This window comes from Pieris napi, chromosome 14, assembly GCF_905475465.1.
Source record: "Pieris napi chromosome 14, ilPieNapi1.2, whole genome shotgun sequence".
In the NCBI taxonomy this organism is placed as follows: Eukaryota; Metazoa; Arthropoda; class Insecta; order Lepidoptera; family Pieridae; genus Pieris; species Pieris napi.
The window spans coordinates 5,823,817-5,841,738 of record NC_062247.1 but is presented as its reverse complement, the minus strand read 5'-3'; the positions used below and the strand labels follow the sequence as shown (position 1 = coordinate 5,841,738).

General features: G+C 33.2%; 5 protein-coding genes across 5 annotated transcripts; 3 read left to right on the top strand and 2 right to left on the bottom strand.

Moving 5' to 3' along the window:
* Nucleotides 1-1,798: 1,798 nt before the first annotated feature.
* Nucleotides 1,799-2,656, top strand: LOC125056075 (mediator of RNA polymerase II transcription subunit 22). The gene is made up of 3 exons (XM_047658992.1): nucleotides 1,799-2,102; nucleotides 2,186-2,287; nucleotides 2,409-2,656. The coding sequence occupies exons 1-3, from the start codon at nucleotides 2,006-2,008 to the stop codon at nucleotides 2,624-2,626; spliced, it is 417 nt and encodes a 138-aa protein (XP_047514948.1). The 5' UTR covers nucleotides 1,799-2,005; the 3' UTR covers nucleotides 2,627-2,656.
* Nucleotides 2,657-2,803: 147 nt separating this feature from the next.
* LOC125056074 (NADH dehydrogenase [ubiquinone] 1 beta subcomplex subunit 8, mitochondrial) lies at nucleotides 2,804-3,904 on the bottom strand. Its single transcript, XM_047658991.1, has 3 exons — nucleotides 3,741-3,904; nucleotides 3,452-3,669; nucleotides 2,804-3,093 (listed from the first exon to the last, which is right to left on the bottom strand). The coding sequence occupies exons 1-3, from the start codon at nucleotides 3,829-3,831 to the stop codon at nucleotides 2,881-2,883; spliced, it is 522 nt and encodes a 173-aa protein (XP_047514947.1). The 5' UTR covers nucleotides 3,832-3,904; the 3' UTR covers nucleotides 2,804-2,880.
* Nucleotides 3,905-5,866: 1,962 nt separating this feature from the next.
* LOC125055693 (protein-associating with the carboxyl-terminal domain of ezrin) lies at nucleotides 5,867-10,524 on the top strand. The gene is made up of 7 exons (XM_047658174.1): nucleotides 5,867-6,296; nucleotides 6,380-6,565; nucleotides 6,715-6,854; nucleotides 8,174-8,283; nucleotides 8,496-8,825; nucleotides 9,016-9,203; nucleotides 9,558-10,524. The coding sequence occupies exons 1-7, from the start codon at nucleotides 6,087-6,089 to the stop codon at nucleotides 10,296-10,298; spliced, it is 1,905 nt and encodes a 634-aa protein (XP_047514130.1). The 5' UTR covers nucleotides 5,867-6,086; the 3' UTR covers nucleotides 10,299-10,524.
* On the bottom strand, nucleotides 10,317-14,046 carry LOC125055695 (1-acyl-sn-glycerol-3-phosphate acyltransferase alpha). Its single transcript, XM_047658176.1, has 5 exons — nucleotides 13,834-14,046; nucleotides 13,623-13,756; nucleotides 13,363-13,544; nucleotides 11,020-11,185; nucleotides 10,317-10,931 (listed from the first exon to the last, which is right to left on the bottom strand). Exons 1-5 carry the CDS (start codon nucleotides 14,022-14,024, stop codon nucleotides 10,777-10,779), a joined length of 828 nt encoding a protein of 275 aa, XP_047514132.1. The 5' UTR covers nucleotides 14,025-14,046; the 3' UTR covers nucleotides 10,317-10,776.
* A 194-nt stretch (nucleotides 14,047-14,240) lies between these two features.
* Nucleotides 14,241-16,656, top strand: LOC125055694 (60S ribosomal protein L5). The gene is made up of 7 exons (XM_047658175.1): nucleotides 14,241-14,399; nucleotides 14,845-14,958; nucleotides 15,029-15,178; nucleotides 15,427-15,587; nucleotides 15,672-15,830; nucleotides 16,103-16,220; nucleotides 16,424-16,656. The coding sequence occupies exons 1-7, from the start codon at nucleotides 14,397-14,399 to the stop codon at nucleotides 16,619-16,621; spliced, it is 903 nt and encodes a 300-aa protein (XP_047514131.1). The 5' UTR covers nucleotides 14,241-14,396; the 3' UTR covers nucleotides 16,622-16,656.
* The last annotated feature ends 1,266 nt before the right edge of the window (nucleotides 16,657-17,922 follow it).

Sequence of the window (17,922 nt, the reverse complement as noted above, 5' to 3'; positions counted from 1 at the left end):
AATCCTGATTATTCATACATTCGGTTCCCAGATGGTCGAGAAACAACGGTGTCAAATCGTCATTTAGCACCATTGGGTTCAGAAGGGGTAGATCTGCGAATAAATAATGACTATCATAACGTCACAGAACCACATACGGATACAGAAGACCAAAACTTGGAAATTCCTTCATCTAATGAGACGGGACCTGTGGTACTTGATAATAGCAGAGAGCTAGAGACTGATCTACCATCATCACCAACGCCGGAGTCAACACTTCGTATATCTAGCACTGAGTTACCATCATCATCACCGCCGGAGCCAACACTTCGTCGATCTGGTCGCATCCGTAAAATACCAGAATTATTAAAAGATTATATTTTAAAATAGTGCGGGAAAATGATGTAAACTTCTTTGTTGTAAACTTCTTACATGATACTATTATAAACTGATGACATTGTCAATCTGTTTAGACACTAACTTTTGTCAATGTATCAAAATGTAACCAAAATATTTTACTGTTAATTTAGCTTATTAAAACCTTATATTCTTTAGGTTTTGTCTTATTTCAATATGTACATACATTAAATACGGTAGAGGCGTGAGACAAGGAAACCCCCTCTCTCCCAAGCTGTTCATAATGATACTTATTAGTTACTAGCAAACTCGGCGAACTCCGTTTCGCCACCAGATGGCTTCGTTTTATGTAACATTTCGTTTGGTGATCCCGCTTTTCTGTTGAATTTTTTCCTGAATTTTCTTTGCTATAAACCTCACGGAGCCCGAGACCTATCCAACGAATGCAAAACCGTGGAAATCGGTTAGTGCGTTCTGGAGTTATAGCGTCAGGAAGGAAAACCCAACTTATTTTTATATAGTAGATTACTTCAACAAATTTTCGAAAACCGACATGACTATGGGTGGGCACCCAGGGTATAGTCACAGATTAAAAACTTTGGTTTGGCTAAGGGTGATGGTCTATGGTTTTCACTGTGTTCATGTGTTGTATTTATAGTGCTTTTCATGAAAGAAGTCCCGCGGTGATTTTTGGAACTAAATTTGACAGGTCGGCAATGTTGTCATTCGTCGATGTTATCAAGTTCGTTTGTTGTGGTGTATTTTTGTGAATTTTTAACTAGCTTAGTGCATTTTGTAGATTGATTACAATGCCAAAAGTTGTAAAAAGTTCGGCTCGAGAAATTATATTAAAGGTGAAAGAGTTCTGTGAAGCGGAACATAAGAATCAAGGTGTTTTAATACCACTAAACAATGTTCGGAAGAGAATTGCCGCCATAACAGGTACTTTTTAGAGTTGCCATTTAATAATTTTTTGCTGTATTGATGGGACTTTTATGATATAAATTCGTTTTTGCGACAAAATTGAACAAATACATAACGTGATGAAACTATATAATTTCATCATAAACTTAAAGTTACTATTATTTTTAACTGTTCATAATTTAATTGCAGGTGTGTCAAAGAAAACTGTAACAAAAAATTGTAATCCAACAATTATGCATTAAAAACTCTGAATAAAAATTGTATTGCTTTTCTTTACCCTATATCTTTTATTATCTATTATCTTATCTTATTTGTAAGTAGGTAGAACACCGCTAATATAAGTAAATAAAAATATAATTTTTACATAACATAAATATTGTTTCATCGAAGTATGCAGAAAATAGTATTATTTGATAAATTACATCTGCTAAATGTAAATAAAATAGGTAATTTTTTTACTCATAAATGGCAACATTACGTCATGCGATTGCAGCGCCGCGTCTGGGGGACTTCTTTCATGAAAAGGACTATACTCGTGATTTAGCTGCACTATATCTGTGGACTGTGGTGCTAATAAAAAAAAGTTGAAATTTTTCAATACATTTGTTTATTGTTGTTATGTAGTAAAGATGTTGTTGGTTCAGTAAAATCCTCGTCATAATAATTTGTTTGTACTTTGTTTATTTTGAGAGATCGACAATATAATCAAATATTATCTACTACCAAACATTTTCGTCAGAACAAAATGCATCGTAATTTACCTCAAAATAAAGAAGCATTACTTAAATCATATACAACTCGATTAAAAGAAGACGTTAAAAGTATGCTAGAAAACTTTGAAGGTACTGTGCGAAAAAGTGATATTTTATTAAAATTACGAACATAATGTGTTGTATTGTGGTGTAATGTTTCTATACTTTTACAGAAATCATAAAGTTAGCTAAAGGTGATAATGAATCTCAGCTTAATAGAATGACCCAGATCGAACAAGACACATTTGAAATGCAAGTCAGAGCTGCCAATATTGGTAAGATATTCTTTTACTTTTAAATAGTTTACTGGTAAATAATTTCTTAAAATGTGACCTTTGGCCAGTAAAAGCCGAGATATTTGTACAGCCTTGTTTTTACTTGAAATATTTATTTCAGTTCGAGCTGGAGAATCCCTAATGAAACTAGTATCAGATATTAAACAGTATTTAATTCTTAATGATTTTCCATCTGTAAATGAAGCAATTACACAAAACTCAAAGTTATTCAGAACTAAACAGCAAGAATGTGATCAAAAACTAATGTCCCTTAAAGATGACATAGCTGCTGATTTGTATGATTTGGAAGATGAATATTTTACTAGTATATATAAGTAAATATGATCAATAAAATTACTATAATTAAAAATAATTTGTGTTGTTAACTTCAAAAGAATATCCTTTTTTCCACCAATGTAAATAATGTATGTATCTTTAAACATTATTGGAATGATATTTATATTAGAAACTATTTCTATAAATTAGGCATAAATTAAAATCACAGAAACAAGTATAAATTTTTAAACTATTTATTTTGGATACTAATAATGCAATTAAATTTAAGTTTTAAATTAGCTATATTCAATTGAAAATCAGTTTGCATTGAATAAATAGTGGGGTCCATCTTGAGGGTACTGTTTGGCAGTTACTGGTCTACCAAATTTGTAATCTTCTAAGTAATAGAATATACCAAAGAAACCTCCAATAACTCCAAAGAACCAACTCCATTGTTGCCAGACTGGGATTCTTGGTTTCATGCTAATGTCATAGCGATCCTCTCCTATTAGCTCTGCAATTGCATGAAACTGAAAAGGAAAGATAAAGTATTATAGTAAAACATATACTACTGCACTACATTATAAATTTAAGAGTAAATGTTTTTTTTATTAATTTCAAAGAACACCCATACAACAGAATACAGATAAAGAATTGTAATGCAATATTCAGAAAAAGGTTTACAGCAGCATGAAAACAAGAATAATTGGTTAACAAAGAAGTCACTAACTATTATTTATAAGTATGCAAATTTTTTATACTGACCTAAGAGTGAAAAAAATTGGTACACCTAAATCAATTCAAGCCATTGGATGTTCAGACCAATATATTCTAAGCCCAAAGATTTAATCTCTGATAACATATAAAAGATAGAAGAAAAATACATACAGGCTCATTGAAGTTTCTTTTTAGCTCAGGGTTATCATAGGGATAATGTGGATCTTTCGAGTCTGCACCAATGTCTGGAAGTTTGGGATAATCTCCATATCCCATGTCTTCTGGGTATGGTTGATATTCCTCTATTGTTAAACCATACTTCTTTGCTGCTGCTTCCCTTTCCTCTGGTGTCTTAGGATATTGACCAGGTTTGTATTGGTAGTTCCAATCTGAAAATAATCGCAATGACGTAACAAAAACATTTATAACAGACTGAAATAAATTATGAAACAAAAATTACGGTTTCGTGTTGCATTGCTTATTATAGCAACAGTATTTTTAAAAGCATTTGGTTTATGCAAATATGCCTTTTTAATTAAAAGTGAAGCCATTTTCCATGGATAATATCACGTTTATTTTATTCGGACATCCGTATTTAGTGATATCATTTGACAATTGACATAAATTTCACTTGACATTTTCTAATTTTTTTTTTTACTTTTAGTAAAAAATATGTTAAATGTATGCTAACAAGACGATCAAGAACATTGAAGACGTGGCTTCGGCCTTTAAAACTAAAAAAATCTGTAATTATTACCAAGAACAAGATCTGGCTGTATGGACTATTCCTTTGCCTTTCCCATTAGGGATAAATTAATATCATCATGTAACAAGAGTATAAAATTTATTTTTATTATTAAAAAAGTATTTTTACAAATTATCATCTCAGGTATTATTTTTTCTGGACGGCGATTTAGTACTAAGTGTTGTTGTAAGTTCTACATACACTACCGCTTTTGCGTAATTATTGTATTGTCGATATTATATTGTATAACTATTCCGCCATTGAAAAAAAAGCGTACGCCACGGTTGAATCATTGAAGAAATGGAGACATTTCCTTATTGGTAGACACTTTATGTTGGTAACAGCTGACCAACGCTCGGTTTCTTTTATGCTTAATATGAAACATTCAAGTAAGATAAAGAATGATAAGATTGAAAGATGGCGACTGGAACTTGCTGTTTTCAAATACGATATTATGTACAGACCGGGGAAAGAGAACTATGCTGCTGATTCACTATCCGGAGTTGGTGCCACTGTAGAAACACGTACTACAAAACTTTTCTCGCTGCATGAGGCTCTTGTCATCGAGGGGTAACGAGAATGTTTCACTGGGTTCGCTCTAAAAACCTTCCCTATTCCATTGAAGAAGTCAGAACAATGACAAAATCTTGTCGAACCTGCTCTGAAGTAAAACCTAGATTCTTCCGAAATACTTTTGATGACCAGAGGAAACTTGTTAAAGCTACGGCTGCTTTTGAGCGCCTTAGCGTAGATTTTAAAGGACCAGTTCCAACAAACAATAATAACAAATTCATAGTTATAAACCGTGATTGACGAATTTTTACGTTTTCCGTTTGCTTTCCCATGCTCAGATGTGATTAAACACCTCAACAACTTGTTTATGCTATTCGGCATGCCTTCTTACGTTCATTCAGATCGCGGAATAGCATTTTTTTTCTGCCGAAGTACAGGAATTTTTACATGTTCGAACTACAGCTTATAACCCTCAAAGTAACGGTCGAGTAGAAAAATTGAATTCTACTCTTTGGAGAACGATTCTTTTGGCGCTGAAGACGAAGAATCTTTCGGTAGAAAATTGGGAGCAAGTATTAAAACAAGCCTTACATTTAATTCGATCATTACTTTGTACAGCCATAAATTGCACTCCACATGAAAGAATGTTGAGACACCTACGAAGATCTACTAACGGCACTTCTGTTCCATCGTGGCTTACAAATTCTGGACAAGTCTTGTTGAAGAAATTTAATCGTACAAATAAATATCAGCCATTAGTAGAAGAGGTTAAATTGATACACAGCAATCCTGATTATTCATACATTCGGTTCCCAGATGGCCGAGAAACAACGGTATCAAATCGTCATCTAGCACCATTGGGTTCAGAAGGGGTAGATCTGCGAATAAATAATGACTATCATAACGTCGCATGTTCGCACGTTCCTTCATCTAATGAGACGGGACCTGTGGTACTTGATAATAGCAGAGAGCTAGAGACCGATCTACCATCATCACCACCGCCTGAGCCAACACTTCGTAGATCTGGACGCGTCCGTAAAACACCAGCATTTTAAAATAATGCGGGAGAATGATGTAAACTTCTTACATGAAACTATCAACCATAAACTGATGTGAGATGTCATTGTCCATCTGTTTTGTTAGTGTTTTTTGTCAATGTATCAAATGTAACCAAAATATATTACTGTTAATTTAGCTTATTAAAAAGGTTTTCTCTTATTTCATTATGTTATACTATTAATTTCAAATTCAATAAATCTACACTACTTTCGGGAAACCACAGCAATTTTCAAAATTGAGTTGGCAACTTTACGTCCTCGCGGTCTTACTAAATACTAACAATTAATAGTTATCTGTGATTTGTGAATTTCAATATTTTCAATCAATTTAATATCTTGTTTATAATATATATTAGTTATTATTGTATCGATTTAATTTATATTATTAATATAATTCGCTTCTGGTTGGGTTTAAATTTAAGCTAAATGTGACATGTTAATCTAGCGTGAAGTGCTGATCTCAAAGAAATAAAATTGGTAATTTGTCACCATGGGAAATGATGCTTCTCAGTTAAAAGGCTTAGAAATTGACGAAAAACCGACGGAGACCACAGATTTTTGGTGTCACTATAAAGCTACAATTAGAGATAGCTGCCGATATTTTGGTTTAAACGGTGATGGATCTGTGTCTGTTTTCAAAGGAGAAACAATTATGGGACCATTATGGACAGTTTCATCACCACTAGAAAAGTTTTGCAATGTAAGACAAAATTGATAGTTATATAAGGTATATTTGTGTTACTTGTAATGTTTCAAATTTATTAATTTCACAATTATTTTTAGAATATCCTTAAATATCGGCATCCATTTATTATTAGATATTTATCAGCTTGGCAACAAAGATCTACATTCCATTTAGCAACTGAATTTGTGCAACCTTTAGCACATGTATTATCATCACAAACTCCTCTACAAAAATGTATTGGAATTAATAATATACTACAGGCATTAGTTTTTTTACATGAGCAAGTAAGTAATATTTAAATATCTTAATATCCTAATGCAATCTAAATATGCTTCAATAGCAGTAACCTCGTAAAAGTGACTAATTTAATTAAATACATTTTTATTTATTGTTAATATAAATATAAACTTATTAAACACAATATTTATTTTAGGGTGGTGTGTCTCACAATAATATAAGTATATGTTCAATATATTTATCTGGTGATGGACAATGGAAACTGGGTGGTCTGCAATATTTATGCAATTTTTCTGAATTAACTCCAGCATATCTTAAACAAGCTAGAATTCACAGGTAAATCCTAAAGTTAAAGGTGCTAGGGGCAAGGTGCATTCAAAACTATGTTACACCATAAAAGGTGAATACACAATAAAAATATAGGTTATTTGAATTTCTATTTTAGGAATAGTAGTGTAAAGATTTAGTAGGGTATCTCATAGTAAAGAAGTACTTTTTATATGTATTTGACTTCAGTTGAGTGGTCCTTTTTTGATTAAATAAGAAAATGGTTTAGTGATGATGACAACTTTATATGATAGTCTTGTACATGTCCCGATGCAAAATAGTTTGTCTAGTGTGAAATTTTCTCTGAGATTCTTTCTAACTTCATTATTTTTGTATATCTATATAAAATATTAAAATTAAGCTGTTCTACTATCACATTTCGCGTTACTTATGCCATTTTTTAATTATGAACCAATAAACTATTTTAGCTTTTTAAATTTATACATGTCCTGTTTTAAATTAGATGCAAAAGAGTTCTTCATCAGTGCGTTAAATAAGATTATTCCTTCTTTGTACAATTATTTTGCATAATTTGAATTTGTGAACGGTGCAATGGAAGGATGTGATTCACAAAGACGTCTCAGTTGATACTTGCAAAAGAGTCCTAAAAAGAGTGGGTTACGGATTTTACACCACTAAAAGAAACCGCTGTTGACTGCTATACAAAAGACAAAGAGGTTGAAGTTTGCTCGTGATCATTTAAATTGGACTTCCGATCAGTGGCGTACTATCATTTGGAGTGACGAGTCCAAATTTGAAGTGACAGTTGAAAAGAAAAAAGTGATTCGGAACAAAAATAAGGCATTTCATACTGATTATCTCAAACGCAAAGTGAAGTTTCCGGCGTCTCTTATGATATGGGCCTGCATGTTTGCACAAGGTGTTGGTGGTATGCAGTTTGTGGATGGTTCTATCAATGCTGCAGGGTATCAAAACATTTTGGAAGAGAATTTACTACCCTCTATTCCGTCACTTTTGCATCAAGATTCCTTAATTTTTCAACAGGATGTTGCTTCCTGCCATACTGCCAGTACAACAAAGACGTGGCTACTGGCGAAAAGCATCCCTACAATCGAATGACCATCTAACAGCCCGGACTTGTCGCCGATCGAAACCCTATGGTGGAATTTTTTTTATGTTATGTAAAGTCATGAAAGAATTTCAGTTATGTTAAAATAAACTTCAAAAATGTTCCTCAAATTGTGGTTTACTTTTTATTACCAATATTTACTTTCTATATTTTACGCTTTGCAATACTTTCGATACTAGACGAACTATTTTGCATCGGGGCTCGTATTACAACAAAAATGTTATGTTCACTATTTAAGGTATGATAAAGCTGTGGATCCAAATGAAGATTCTAACCAAGTAACAACTAAAGTTGACCAGTACGCCTTTGCAGTGTTGGTGGAAGATGTATTTAAGGGATGTAATAATGGTATGTATATATGTGTATATATAATTTAATAAAACATTCTGATCAAGTGTCTTTTTTGACCATATAAAAATACAACTCTTATTATTGCAGGCTTGTCCTCACTTGCTTTAAGAATGTTTTGTCTCTTTGTTCATATGCAGTATTTTAAGAGTGGTTACACCAGTACATATGAAAATTTAAAGGTCAAAGCCCAAACTTATTTCTTTTCACAGATGAAGTCTCACATCTAAATGAATTTAAGGAGTATTGTAGAGAATTCCTGCAAAATTCTGATTGCAAGAAGCGACCAAATCTGATAGAAATACTGCAACACAACTTTTTCAACCACGAATTTATATCAGTATACAAATTCTTGAGTAATTTACCATTGAAGGGAAGTGATGAGAAAATGCATTTTTTTTCTGATATTTTAAAATGTCTAAAATATTATGACGAAGAAACTGTTGCTAAACAATTTGGAGGATTATTGCTTTCCCGTTTAACCCTTTTGGACCATACAGCGAGAAAGAATGTAATACCATATATTTTAAAACCCCGTTATGGTAAATATTTTTATTTCTTAAGACTATTAGTATGCTGTAAATCATATTCATTACAAAATGCTGAACATTGTTCTAACTCTGGACATATTATTTTATTAATAATAAATAATATTTAAAACTACTCATGAACATGATTAAATGTCATTTTGACATTGCAACTTTATTAACTTTAATTAATTTTATTTTTCAGACAGAACACAGAATGGAGAACAAAATGGATTTTTTAGTGTTTCTATCTTTAAAGAGTATTTAAAGCCAAGAGTAATACAGCTTTTTTCTGTCAGAGATAGTCAAATAAGAATGCTATTATTAAACCACTTCTCTAAATATGTCAATGTTTTTTCACATGAAGAGCTTGCTCACCAAATTTTACCAGAGGTGAAAACAAATATTTTCTATACGACTCAGCTTTACCCTCATTCATTTCACATATGTATTTAGATTGTAGGCTCAATTCCCTTTATATTTAATTCATAAAATTATATTGAAGTAGTATGTTGTGTATAGAAGACAGATAGATTAAAGAAATTTACACAAAATAATAATACAAGGCTTTTTTTTTCTTTAGAATGAGCATATTTATTGTAGATAATCCTACATATAGTTGTAGGATTCCAATTTGTCTCATTCATGTTACAGAATAACAATGCTTTTTTTAGATCTGTAAAAGTGTAATTAATTATCTGTGATGGTTGTTAATATTAAATATTTCTCATCCATTTTTATTTTCAGCTACTACTTGGTATAAAGGATACTGATGATGACTTGGTTTCTGCTACCCTGATGTGTTTAAGTGAACTAGTTCCAATATTAGGAGCTGACACTGTAGTAGGAGGAAAGCGTACTAAACTTTTTACTGATGGCAGACCAAACTCCAATGATTCTATACCAAAAAGTTCTGATGAATATGCAAATAGAAAAAGTTTACAGAATCAGCAATGCTCTGAGAACATATTTAATTCAAATTCTATGTTTGATCAAACATTGGTTTTAAATGAACGCCCTACTCCTGTGGGTGGCGAGGCTGTGGATATAGAAGGTACACAATATATTTCAAATTTAAAAAATGAGTCCGATGAAGAATGGGAAGATTGGGAAAATACAAATCGTAGTCTAGTTCCTATGGATGATTATAGTTCTGTAAAAGATGATCAAGAAACAAATAATATCTTACAACATGGTAATATTTCTGCTCACGAAGAACAAGACCATTCTGTTCTATTACAAAAAGCTGGTCTAGACGCAAAAAGAAAAATTAAAGACATTTCAGAATTGGATATTAAAAGTAAAGTTGAACAGACTAAGAGAGATGATGATTTTGATTTTTTTGCTGATATGACACCTGTTATAGAGAAACAGAAAGTTGTTTTATTAAAAGATGAAAGTAATCAAGATTTAAGTTGTAAATTAAACTTTGTACCTAGTAATGAAGAAGATGAAAATGCTGGTTGGGAGGATACATGGAATGATTGATAGTAAGCAAAAACATAGTTAGTATAATTATTTATTGCTTAAAATAAAAACAGGGATAATATATTATAAATGTAAATACCATGTATCTGGAACAATGCCTGAAATGAGATTACAACATAATATTCAAGGTTGAATTTTGTATTTATGGTTTCATGTGATGTTATATTGTACATATTTAAATTGCTACACTTCTTTATGTATTAAAATATAACAATTTAAAAATGTGTATAACTTGATTCTTAAACTTAATATGAAGCGCCCAGTCTCACAACCGCACAATTAATGAGCATACATAAGGTATATACACAGCCAAATTACATTACAGATAATATATGGCTAAGCCAAATGTATATATGACAACAAACTATATCAACATATTATAAGCACTAAGTGTGACTAGAAAAAATACAGATTGATTGAAATTAACTTAAAACAATGTCACTAGCAAACAAATTAACACATGTTAAAATGTCAGAAGTTACATAGCAATTTTGCTCTGTCTGACTAGATCTTTGGAGGATTCATTAAATACTTCTGTCATTTGCTGTCGTGCCATATCAGAGAGAGTTTCCAAATCATTGCGGGTCATACCTTTAGTAGGAATTGGTGGAAGAGTAGTTATAACCACTTTGCCTGGTAACAATCATAATAATGAATTATCTTGAGCTAACATTACTAATGTTGTCTATAATATTGATTATTTAAAGTTTCGAAGACTCACCTGGTTCAAATGTTTTTGTGTCATTATCAAGAAAATAGTACTGACTAAATACAACAGGCATAATTGGGATCTGAGCATCTATAGCTAAATAGAATGCTCCTTTTTTAAATGGTTGAATTGAACCCTTATTATATCGTGCCCCTTCAGGGAACACCCACAATTTGGTCTGAAATAATATAAAAAATAATGTTACATGAATAATATTAATGGAAATACAGTAGGGCCTCGTTAATTCGGACTCCCGCTTGTTCGCCGATCGCTGTAATCCGGCCTCGCAAAGGGGTTCGCGGGGAGGTGGGTACTGGGTGTAGGTGCGGGCTTCCATGAGCCAATCCGTCGTTAGTCTTTTGTTCATCACCTATCATGTCGTGTTAACTTAGCGCGTTCGCTGACATGGCGCCGCCACATAAACATTCAACATTAAAATTAATATAGATAAAGGTAACAGGTACCTTATCATTGCTCGGAAGTTTAGTATAGGCAGGTCAACTGTAGGTGACATAAAGATGAACAAAGACAAAATCTTGAAGTTTGTTTGCCTAACAGAACGTGGTCCCGGTGTACGAAAATCAAATCGGAAAATACAGTTTTAGGCGATTAGATGTTCCTTTTAGTGGTGACATGATTTCTGCATAAACTCATATTTTTTATCGCCAGATTATAAACTCCAACAGCGGGTTTAATGCAAGCCGGTTAGACAAATTTAAAAAACGCCACGGGGACTGACGTTAAAAAATTGTCGGTGGAAAGCTGTCGACTGATGAAGCCGCTATCGGACCATTTCAACTAGAGTTCAACTGATAGTTATGAAAGAAAATAAAAATGTGCGTGTACTAGTGTACACACGTTAGAAGTGAAACTTCTTTATGACCTTATTTTTCGAAAAATTATCTATATGCAACTAACTTTACATAAATTGGTTAAATAAAGTTAAATTAGATAAAGTTTAACAAAAGGCTTTTAATATCACAGACTTGAATACAAATAATAATACAATTATTTCATTTAAGATTATTACAGAATTTCATAAATTGTAATATAATTTTTAGTATCATTGTTATAGTTATTATAAATTTTTGTTATTAATGCTTTAGAATCTCTTCGAATCAACCGTGGTAGGGACGAGAAAAAGACGCGCGTAACGGTCAAATGTGACGCGTAACCGAAACATGTGACGCGTAACCAAAAAATGTTACACTAAATTTTTTTCCAACCCCGATAAAGAAGTTTCACTTCAAAAAAATATTAACTGCGTAACATGTTTTGTTACGCTGACGATTTTGATCCATCATACTTTAGCCTCTGGCAATGAGCAGTCGGCTTCCGGAAGGAAAATGATGCAGATGAGAGTGGAACCTAAACTTCAATTACTTGTTGTCAGAAAATCAAATACCTGCGGGCATTTAAATCACCACGTCTTCCTGTTTTTTATCGTGCAAAAAATATATGCATGGGTTACGAAAGCTTGTTTCTTGTTTTTTGAGTGGTTGAAAAATGAATTCGTTCACGCGGGTCGTCGCCATCAGGCATCTGTTAATTTGCCCCCCCAGGCACTGTTATTGTTGGATAATTGTACTGGGCATCCATCAGCAGATAAACTGGTCTCTGAAGACGGCAAATTTTTTGCAATGTTTCTGCCGCTTAACCATTAAGCGTGTATACAACCAATGGACCAAACGTTGTACAAAATGTAAAGTTAAATTACCGAAAATGACAGTTGGTCTCTGTCTTGCATTATGTTCTGAGATGCCATGGTCTCATCTTAAATCTTTAAAGTATACAGTTTTTCTTTTGGCTAATTGCTGGACCGATTTTAAGGCATTTGCACCCTAATTTTCTCCCAGAAATTGGGAAGAAAGATGATGTTCGATTGCGATGTGTTGTTTTATTCGATTGAGAGGACCCAATAATCCTCAAATAAGTGAGGCAGAAGCTCAAGAATGGGCTGCTGGTGATGCCGAAAGTGAGTACAAAGATATGAAGAGTTAACTAATGAGGTGATTGTGCGAGCGGCAATGTGTGAGGATGATGAGCAAGCGTAAAAGATCTCGCCTCCCAAAAAAAGTTGGTAATTCAGAGGAAGTAGGAGCTTTAAAATGGGCAGAAGATAACGAATTTGATGGCCACGAAGTTATGTTTCTCCGTCGAATAAGAAAGAGCTTTTGAAATGCAGTGCGAAAATTGTAAACAAAATAATTAGAAGTAGGTACCAATTTTTTCAAGAATAATTAATTAATCTATTATTTTAACTTACTGTTTTCTCATGGTTGTAATTTTGAAAATGTACTTTTTGTCTTTATGCTTTAATTTAAATCCCTACTGTATATAATCAACTTAGAATACCTTCTCAGCTATTACTCTTTCAGTGGCTTGCTTCATTAGTTTTCGCGCCTTCTCTGTTTTTAAGCGATCTATAAATACAAGACCAGAGCACCAAGCACCAAATCCAAAAGCACCAGCAAACATCAAAGGTCGTTTAGCTACAACAGTGCAACGCTTCATCCTTGGCCACATCTCAAACATGCCTTGAAAAATGAGTAGAATACATAAAAGTGGAAGACACAACTATAGAATGTTTCATTTATATGTATTTTCTATATTACCCAATATATCAAGTGAACTTTGGTGGTTGGAAATAACAATGTAGCACTCCTCATTATTCCAATTTTCAAGTCCACGCAATTCCCATTCTATGCCTACAATATGAGAGGCATATCGGCAAAATCTTGAAGCAACTCTACAGAATTTTTTGAATTTATTTTTAAACAAGTAAAGGTCATTAGAAAATATTTATAAAAATAATCAATAACTTACACTAGATTTGTTACATCGCGCGGATAAAGAAGCACTACTGGTAACAGAACGGTACAAGTAATTAAGACATAGGCATAATAAAGAAAAAACTTTAAGTAATATCGAAAAACATTGCTTTTTTCATACAAAAAAGGCAAGGTAAATATAAAACCCGCCAAAAATAATTCAGGATATGAATAGAAGGAAGCCATAACGAACCATAGAGAAAGGAAATAGAATCTCTTTTTATCATTTTCCTTTAATAAAATGTTGCCAGTGCTCTAAAACCTCAAAGGTAAAAAAATTATAATAATCAATTGGCAATTTAATACTCGTAGTAGTTATTAATGCAGCATAATAAATTGAAATTATAAATTAAAAAACCTGTTCAACTCGCATCACTTATGTCAATTGTCGTCGTCGACAATTCGTATTGATTTGACAAATGACAATATTAAACTTCCCTAGTGGTAGTGGCTGGCTAGTCTTGAGTCTTGACATATTTGATTTTGATAATTCTTTCTTTTTAAGAGCACGCCTTCGCCGGAGCCGGAGTGCTCGTAATTAAATTGAAATAAATTAAAATGGTGAGATTTATAAAAAAAATATATATTTTTAATGTTCCTTCTATCTGTTATACTACTTGTTTTTTAAGTATTTTCGGTGTAAACTCCGTGATGTCTATAGTATTGAGTGATCAAGTTATTGACGTGTACCCAACGCTACATTAAATATGTTATTTGACATTGTGATTTAACTTTTACAATAATCTTACAGGCTAAATTAGTTGTAGTATTTAAAGTTAGGTACTTACTACTTTGTATGATGAGAAATCGACACATGCGCGTCATCTGATGTTGTGGACGGGCACGAATTTGTCTGTTTATAATTACACGTTTTGTGTGTTATATTCAGTAATTTGTATTCGGAAGCAACGAAAATGATTTTAAAGTGTCTCTGATATAAGGCGATCTAATCGATGTTCATAAATTTTGTTGATTTCATTTATTAAAGGATGTGTTCACTCCCCAGGGTTTCGTCAAAGTAGTTAAAAACAAACAATACTTCAAACGTTATCAAGTTAAGTTTAGGAGGCGTCGTGAAGGAAAAACTGACTATTATGCCCGCAAGCGACTTGTTGTTCAGGTAATTATTAGTTGGCCATATTTAGTTCAACAAAAATTTCGTTCTAATTTAATATAATATCCTTTTTCAGGACAAGAACAAATACAATACTCCTAAATACCGGCTGATTGTCCGTCTATCCAACAAGGATGTCACCTGCCAGGTTGCATACTCTCGCATTGAAGGAGACCACATTGTTTGTGCTGCATACTCCCATGAATTACCTCGTTATGGTGTTAAGGTAGTGATCTAAGTTTACTCTATTTCCTTAGGTGTTGATGGTGTAGGTGCAATATATTAAGAGATAAATGTACATGTCAAATTATTTATACTGGCAAAATGATGATTTTGAACGGGCGGTCTGAAGCACTGTACAAATGCATAACACCCTGTTGTTATATGTTCAATACTGAATACACAACATTCAATTTTGTCAAATTCTAATACTACTTTGACACCAAGTATGTAATATTGTTTTTTTTTTATTAGGTGGGTTTAACCAACTATGCTGCTGCTTACTGCACAGGCTTATTGCTGGCAAGACGTCTGTTGCAAAGGCTTGGGTTAGATTCTCTTTACACTGGAGCAACTGAAGTTACAGGTGATGAGTACAATGTAGAGCCAGTTGACAATGGACCAGGTGCATTTAGGTAGGTTTGTTAAGCTCTTAAATTTATCACAATTTTATTTTAGCATACATCAAAATTTAATTTGATTGATGGATACTCTTTTAGGTGTTACTTAGATGTTGGTCTTGCAAGAACAACTACAGGTGCAAGAGTTTTTGGTGCCATGAAGGGTGCAGTTGATGGTGGCCTTAACGTTCCACACTCCCTAAAAAGGTTCCCTGGTTATGATGCTGAAGCAAAGAAATTCAATGCTGAGGTTCACAGGTAAAATATAAAATCAAATTATTGCTAAATATATGATGATTGTATAAAACACACATTCGAACTTGCTCTACTCATCCTTTGAAAAGTAGCTTTAACTATTTTTCAATCAGCATTGCAGAGCCACATTAATATTAAGATTTTTGGTTGTAATAAAAATTAAGTTTTAATTTTTAGAACCGGTTTTAATCACATCTTCAATAATGCTATTTCTAATCACTGTTATGTATTTTGCCTATATATATATATATATATACCTTATTTTAATTCTTCAGAGCCCATATCTTTGGTCTTCATGTTGCTGAATACATGCGTAATTTGGAACAAGAAGATGAAGATTCCTTCAAAAGACAATTTGGCAAATACATCAAACTTGGTGTTGCTGCAGATGCGGTAAGTGTAACTTCTTAACGTCCAACCAAATTACTGAGTAATAATACCTAATTACAACAGTGTCGAATTTGGACAAAATTAATGTGCTCTTATATTGTCTTATACCTCTGCTACTTGCAGAGAATTTGACTTTATATTGCCACAAACTTTATTATGCAAATCTGTTTTTGAGCTGGTAATAAATGGATCAAATTTTTGTACAGGTGGAAGGCTCATACAAAAAAGCTCATGAAGCCATTCGAGCTGACCCATCATACAAGAAGAAAGAATCCAAGAAGGATCCTGCCAAGAAAAAGAGGTGGACCAAACGCAAGTTGACATTGGCAGAAAGGAAGAACAGAGTCAGTCAAAAGAAGGAGTCTTACATTAAAAAACTTCAATCTCAAGCTCAGGAAGCTTAGTGGCCCTTAACATCAATAAAGCCATACAAATTGAACTGTATTATTATTTTATATTAAATAAAGTTCCTAAAACTATAATCAGCTATATTAAATGTGAATTAATTGAAATCATAAGTGCTAAATGTTGCATACAGCCGAGTTACGATTAAAATTTTGTCAGGCTAGTTAATAAATTAAGGGTATATTAAAGAAATGTTGGCACGGTCTACACATTGCGACATTGAATTATTATTTAACTTTTATTTCAAAAGTTCATTGATGTAAATAAACAGCATATCTTTTCTTAAGCAATTATTGTGTTTAAGTAGATTCTCATTTCCAAGCTAAGAGTATGTGTAAAAATTAAAAAAAACTGCTCTTTTACGTAGTTGCCATTTTGGATTAAATAGGCATTCATATGTTTGCACCAGGTAAATTAATTTATCGTCCGAATCCATCGTGATCAACTCTGACGCAGGCCAACTTCAGACTGATGAGTGATGACTTGATGACGCGTAGCCCGTAGGTTCGCTAGTGGGCACTGGGCGCGTGGATTAGCGAGAATGCGCGCGCACCAATCGGCGTTGGTCACAAGAGCGTCGCCAAGTGGGGGAAGTTGAAGAGAGGGATCAAATGCCACATCACAAGGTTTATTTAATGTATAATGTACAAAGTATTGAAATATTCCGAATTACATTAAGATTTTGACATCCGTTTTTAAAATCGCCGCCATTTTTATTACGACTATATCAGATTTGTCAAAACGCAAAGCCATTAAACAGTGTAAAAATATGTAGGTAGGAGGTAGGTATGGTGTGTGTGTGTGTGTGCAATACATTTCTTTCAACGACATAATCGTTTGGGTATATATTATAAAGACGTGAGCCGCTGCGAGCGAGTCACTTTTTATGGTAAGGCATTGAGAAAAAGAGCATAGGAGATTCGATTTTCTTCGGAAATTAAAGGACTTAGAAGAAGTTTTGACTCTATGACAGTTCATGTCTCATGATATGGGTTTCATTTCACCGGTTGCCGTTACACAATTGGTTGCATGCGGCTACTTCCAAAATTTCATTCACTCTCGGGATCATGCTGGTAGCCAAATACTCGGCTTTGATGGAACCTGTTGTCAACGTACTCCAATCTGTAGCTTTGGACGTGGTCAAAGCCTCGGAACACGTTAAAAGGATTTTACTTTTTTTAATTAAAAACCACCATGAAAATCCGGAAAAAGTGATAAACGAAATTATAAAGGAAGTTACTGCTGTTGCGGAGGAAGTCGGACATTACATTAATGCCGCGTATTTCGGGGAAACAACGTC